Source organism: Rutilus rutilus, assembly GCF_951802725.1.
Source record: "Rutilus rutilus genome assembly, chromosome: 1".
NCBI lineage: Eukaryota > Metazoa > Chordata > Actinopteri > Cypriniformes > Leuciscidae > Rutilus > Rutilus rutilus.
This window is the reverse complement of record NC_140209.1, coordinates 32,685,221-32,691,147: the sequence shown is the minus strand read 5'-3', so window position 1 is coordinate 32,691,147 and position 5,927 is coordinate 32,685,221. Positions and strand designations below refer to the sequence as shown.

Genomic DNA, 5,927 nt, shown 5'->3' with positions numbered 1-5,927 from the left:
TGGACGAGAACACCCGGAAGACACAATTCAAAATAAAAGTCCTCGAAGATGTCTTCTTTTTACGATGACTTGACCAATATTTATAGAAACTATGGTTTCTTTAAAACGAATTAAAAACTAAAAGCAACAGCAACGTTAACATAAACTAGGCAACATTAACATAAACTAGGCTCCATCTCGTTTTATACTGGGGCTAGTTGCACAGTCAGTGTTGGGAAAAGTTACGTTTAAAGTCCTCATGAAATAAAATTAGATTTTTTTTTTTTTTTACTTTATGAATATGTTAGCCTTACTGTTGTCTATATAAGCTAGTGTGCTCCAAACCAATGACAAAATTCACATTTAGAAGATAAGCGTTCAAAACTTACAGTCTCTCACTTCCATCAATATGGATCAACGATTTTGATGACATAACTCTGCACTTCAGCTTCTCATCAGATTTTCTGTCCAGTCAAATGCTCTCTAGAATCTAAAGCGTCCTGCCCCCTATATTATGAATAGAGACTGAAGCTAAGCAGGTCTAATGTGCGAGTTGGCGCAGGCCAGAAAACATATCAACCCATTTTGATTTCTGCACAGAATGCTATATTTTAAAGCGATATGGAGGAGATTAGGAGGAGAAACGGTTAGAGATTAGAGATTGATGGTTAGAGACTGAAGTTTATCTGCAGAGCTCTTACTATCTGGCCTCTGTAACACTCACCCCCCTAAACCTCACTCCCATCTGGGTCACGGCACCAATGTAACCCCTACTCGCCCCACTCCAAGCGGGATTCATCTCCGACATGGGAGGCGGGTGCGCTAACAAGGACGTTAAAGACGGTAACATGTCTGTAGCGTCAGTTGCTAGTGCGCCTCTTGAGATCAGGGGAGTGAGGTTTACCTGCACAGCTCTCACTATCTGGCCTCCGTTACACTTGTATTGCTTAAAATGGCATACAGACACTAGATGTCCATTTAGCAGCATACCATCTAGCATGGAATTGCTAATTCTGCAGCCTCGACTGTTGTGTAATAGACGAAAGCATAGCCTTTAGGTTCGCTGTTACTTTTCGCGCACAACTCTGTTTGACAGGATTTCCCCAAAACACAAAAAAGTTTTGTACAAACAATGTCATTTGCTAGGCCCTTAATAATTATTACCGATTCCACTTTTTCTCAACGCAGAATCCAATTATCCCAACAGGATACACCTCAGTTTGCCTATGAGCTCCGAAAAAAAATCAGCATTTAGTGTGATGTGCATAAGTGCGACATAGCATTACCTGTTGCTCCAGCACCAACACACAAATATGGGTTGATATACAGGATTTTTAAAAAAAATTATTATTATTGTTTTATGGCCTTTATATTCATTTTTGGCTGGGAAAATAATATTAGTAGTCCTTAGTATTCAATCTTGATAGTTTGTTTACAATTGAAGTAACTGGCAGTTTAAAGACGAAGTGCATTGTGAGTGAGGAGGTTATTGCTTTATTAATTAAGTTTTGTTTTCTAATCCAGATGACTAATTTGAGGCTAATTTCTCCATGATAAATGCTACATATTTTGTTGATCTGCCCGCCGGGACACACCAGTAGCCTACTGGTTAAAGATACTCTAAAACACAATGTGAAGATTTAAATTCAAGAAAACATGACCCAGAAGTTGAGCTTTTTTTTTTCTCTGTGACCGCTCGGCACTTCAGGCACATAATGTTGCTCAACACAGGACTGTAATGGTACAAGTCTGACATCTGTGCCTTTGTGAAAAGGAATTTGGGAGCAATTTTGAACAGTTTATAAACTATTCAAACTATTTATCGGTTGATTTATTTTCATAATTTATTGGTTGTGCAGGAACGTGTTGTTTAGTTAGACTAGGCTAAAAAAATGCGCTTGATGTAGCAGCTACTTTCTCAGAGAGAGAGAGAGAGACATTACTCCTTGGGGAAAGAACATAGAGACCTCGTTTATCAGAACTAATGAACAGCAACTGACCTTTAGATACTGTATGTGTTGTCTAATTTGTTGTCAATGTAATTATATTCCTCCAGGAGGCAGCGTTGCACAGTGTTTCCAGAACCTACATGAAACAGAAGCCTAGCGGTAAAAATCTCAATAGATAATGCTCTATTTTAATGTTTCAATACTAGCAACAATACAAAGAGTACACTATCCCCGGTTTCACAGACAAGGCAGCTAGTCCCAGACCAAAATTAACGTTTGAGCTGTTTTAACTGAAAGCAACTTGCATTGGCATATCTTCAAATATGTCAGTGCCATGTTTTGTCTCAAGGTGAACACAAGAAATGTTTTATTCTAAGGCACGTTTATAAAAGCTACTTAAATGTCCTAACTAAACAAAGGCCTAACCCTGGCTTAATCTAAGCCCTGTCTGTGAAACAGTGGGTAGGTTTAGGTATGTAAAATGGGAGGACCATCTCGTGAAACCGGGCCTATATTTAATTTTAATGTGAACCAAACTCGCTTGCTAACAGTCTCTGTGTAATATCTAGTTTTACAACTTCATTGGCATGACAATGCATTAACGCCCAAAACACTAAAATGACTGTAAAAATTATGCTTTAAACCGTTTTAAATCTTAAACACATGTTTTAACATAAGAATGGATCTAAATCATTTGATAAATATATTAGTTTCATATTTATTTTTAAATCTAGTCACTCCCATTGTAAGAGTCTCAAAAAGATAAATTTTTGCTTTTTTAAACATACAAGGAAAACACAAGTCTGAATAATTTTTCTGGTAATCAGCATTATGCCACAAATGCTGTCGACTGAGATGAACTTGCATTGAACCTAAATTATTCCATTAAGCAAACATAATACTCTTTACAACATGAAAATATATAATGACCAAATGTATAATAGAATTAAAAATGAATAAAAAAAATGACACTGCAGACAAGATTAAAAAAGAAATTCCTTTTTATTTATTTTCAAATTGGAAAAAAGACAAAGGATCAACAGCAAAAACAAAAAGCAGTGTTCTTATTTATTCACTACAAAAGTAGTTACACACACACTGAAGTCCAACCACTCAATTGTAACTGTTTAAAGACATATATTTACAAAAAATATATACATTTTCCATGTCACACATGAAGTCTTGATCTCAAGGTTGTGATATGACACAATAGCATGTGATGTTGTTGTTTTATAGTCATTCCTCAGACTCCATGGCCATCTGTTTCAGCATCTTCTGCTCTTTCCGGTTTCTCATGCGCTGTTTGAAATCCTCCAGTTCTTGCCTCTGTTCCAGAATGAGAAACGGCACAAGTAAAAGAGAGCACGTGACATTGCATCTCACTTCTCAAATATATATATATATATATATATATATATATATATATATTGCCCGGCCATGTTTGGATTTAACAGAGTGCTGGACTTTACAGAGTGCTGGACTCTTGCATTGTCAATTCAAGATCTTGACCAAAAATGTATGCACCTCTTGATGGAAATAATGTTGTGATGTGTCTTCCTACATGGTTGTTTAAGAAATGAAAAGCTACACACTTCATCAATTAGGGTTAGAAGAACTGATGCCAAACATATAACATGATAGAAACATAATAATCACTGCAATAATGATCCAATCATAGACTCTCAAGCATTCGCCTCTTTAAATCTAAACAGAAACTTTTTTTTGGGCCAGGCAGTGTGTATATGTGTGTGTGTATATACTATATATTATATCTATTATCTACCCAAATATCAGTTGTGTGCATCAAATTAAAGAGGAAATACTTACATGCATTTTCTCATCAGGTGGGAAAATCTCCCTCTGAAAAATGTGATAATATATTGTGATCATACAACAGCAACTGAATATAGGACATGCTAAATAACACACATAAGAGAAACTCCCAGTGAAACCAGAATATGATTTTAAAACAAAGAGAGATTTTAGACAAAAATGTAAGTATCGTCATAACTTTAAACAAATGCTGATATTGTATTATACAATATTTACGTATTAAATGAATAATACTATAATAATTGACTTAGATTATTAGGGCAATTATACACCTTTCGCTTCACGATGTATTCCTCAAAATACTCGGCTTGGTTTGATATCCAAAACATCGCCACTGGAAACGATAGATACACCATCATCTGTGTAAATAAATAAATAAATAAACACTGCATATTCATATATACATTCACTTTTGTATCGGTTATTATTCACATAGACAGGCAGTGAGGAGCAATACAGTGTTTAGCAAATTGGGACGTTTAACGCGTCTGCTCGTTTTATTTTTAAATTATGTATCTCCCCAAAGTTGGTTTAGTTTGTGTCTCTATGTTTATATAGACAGACCGGGGTGCTTAGAAAGTCTAAACGTAATCAAACTCACCCTAAAAACCTCTATTTTAACCCCCATGTCCTACAGCTTGACAGTCACGCATGCAGGCACTTCCTGTTGTTAAGATGTCAAAATAAAAGTCCGCTCTGAACACGCGCAGTCACAGCTAGTTTCATTCTTAAGGCCTCATTATACTTCTGCGTCGGACCTACGCCGGAGCCTATACGCCGTAGGCAACGTGTTGGTTTTAATTTATACTTCTGTGTCGTTGTCCGCGTTGACGCGTACCTAGGGAGCGTGTGAAACCCCGAGGGAGGGGTTCTGGCAGACCAATCACAGCGCTTGTGTCCGCGTAGAATTGACGCGTTGTTACATTTTTGGAGAGGTGCACGTCAGGGTACGCCGTAGGGTACGCGCGCTACACACAGCCTACGACGTAGCTACGGCGGCAGTTCGACGCAGAAGCATAAAACAGGCTTTACGTAAGCCAGCGGCAGGCTTATGAAACAGCGTGCAATCGTTGACCGGATGCTGGTACATCAACATGATGATGTAAGCATGCAGTAATTTTACATCAGAATCAGATACACGATATCAAACTGTAAGACCACTATTCGCCTCTGTTTAACCACATCTAAAGATATTTGAAGACAATTAAATGGTTAGTTCGTCTAAAAATGACGTCATCATTTACTCACCCTCATGTTATTTCAAAGCTGTATGACTTTCTAATGTGGACATATATAGCCTAAGTTGATAATTTTAGGGAGAATGACGTTTTTCAGACATCATCTACTTTAATTTTATATAATTATTATAATTATTATAATTTTTTTTTTTTTTTGCAAAGGAAGTGTTTTCTCATGTTGTAAAGACACGGGTGAGTACATTTTTTGGGGTGAATCACAGAAACTGCCAAGAAATGTCCGGGTCATATTTCACCCCAAATCAAAGGGTGAAAAGTACATTAAATCTGCTGTATTGAAATCTTAAAGGGACAGTTCACTCAAAAATGACAATGTTGTCATTTCCATGCTGTTCCAAACCTGTACCAGTTTATTTCTTCTGTTGAACACAAAAGAAGATATTTTGAAGAATGTTGGTAACTAGACAGTGATTCTATATTAATTGGAGTTACATTTTGCATTTCAAAACGTTTAAAAAAAACGGTTCACTTACAGAAATTCTTTCCAGTAATCTTATTGAAAACATACAATTTTAATAATTCAGTGCTTGTCAAACACAAGTTACTTCCTATTTTACATAAAAAAATAAATAAAAAACCCCCCAGATTTCTTCATAGAATTGTTTGTCAACTCTGTCACATATTGTCAACATTGTTACCCTGGAAACAGAGTTTGACGGTGTTGTATAATATCAAGAAAATGCAATTACCTGCCTCCTTGTTTATTATAGATGCCTTTTTGTTACACATATTTAGCCAATGTATTGGATATAATGCATTGCATTCAATGTTGTTATTTATTTTGGTTGTAAAAGATGGCTTATATTGTTTTGGCATAGATGTACAGTAATTGGTTATGTATGTATATGGGTCAAAATCACCATAAAGTGCCTTTGAGACTTCACAATTTCCACAAAAAAATCTGAGATTT

The 5,927-nt window shown here is 36.2% G+C and overlaps 1 protein-coding gene across 1 annotated transcript; it reads right to left on the bottom strand.

Annotated features, from left to right (window-relative positions):
* Positions 1–2,911: 2,911 nt before the first annotated feature.
* Positions 2,912–4,753, bottom strand: pet100 (PET100 cytochrome c oxidase chaperone). Its single transcript, XM_084430539.1, has 4 exons — positions 4,363–4,753; positions 4,034–4,120; positions 3,756–3,788; positions 2,912–3,254 (listed from the first exon to the last, which is right to left on the bottom strand). The coding sequence occupies exons 1-4, from the start codon at positions 4,387–4,389 to the stop codon at positions 3,165–3,167; spliced, it is 237 nt and encodes a 78-aa protein (XP_084286665.1). The 5' UTR covers positions 4,390–4,753; the 3' UTR covers positions 2,912–3,164.
* Between the last annotated feature and the right edge of the window lie 1,174 nt (positions 4,754–5,927).

Excerpts from the sequence above, each read along its gene's own strand:
- pet100 (XM_084430539.1), bottom strand. The coding sequence starts at position 4,389 with ATGGGGGTTAAAATAGAGGTTTTTAGG. Across the intron at positions 4,121-4,362 it reads TTAAAATAGAGGTTTTTAGG|ATGATGGTGTATCTATCGTT; the intron begins GTGAGTTTGATT and ends TTATTTACACAG. Across the intron at positions 3,789-4,033 it reads AATACATCGTGAAGCGAAAG|AGGGAGATTTTCCCACCTGA; the intron begins GTGTATAATTGC and ends CACATTTTTCAG.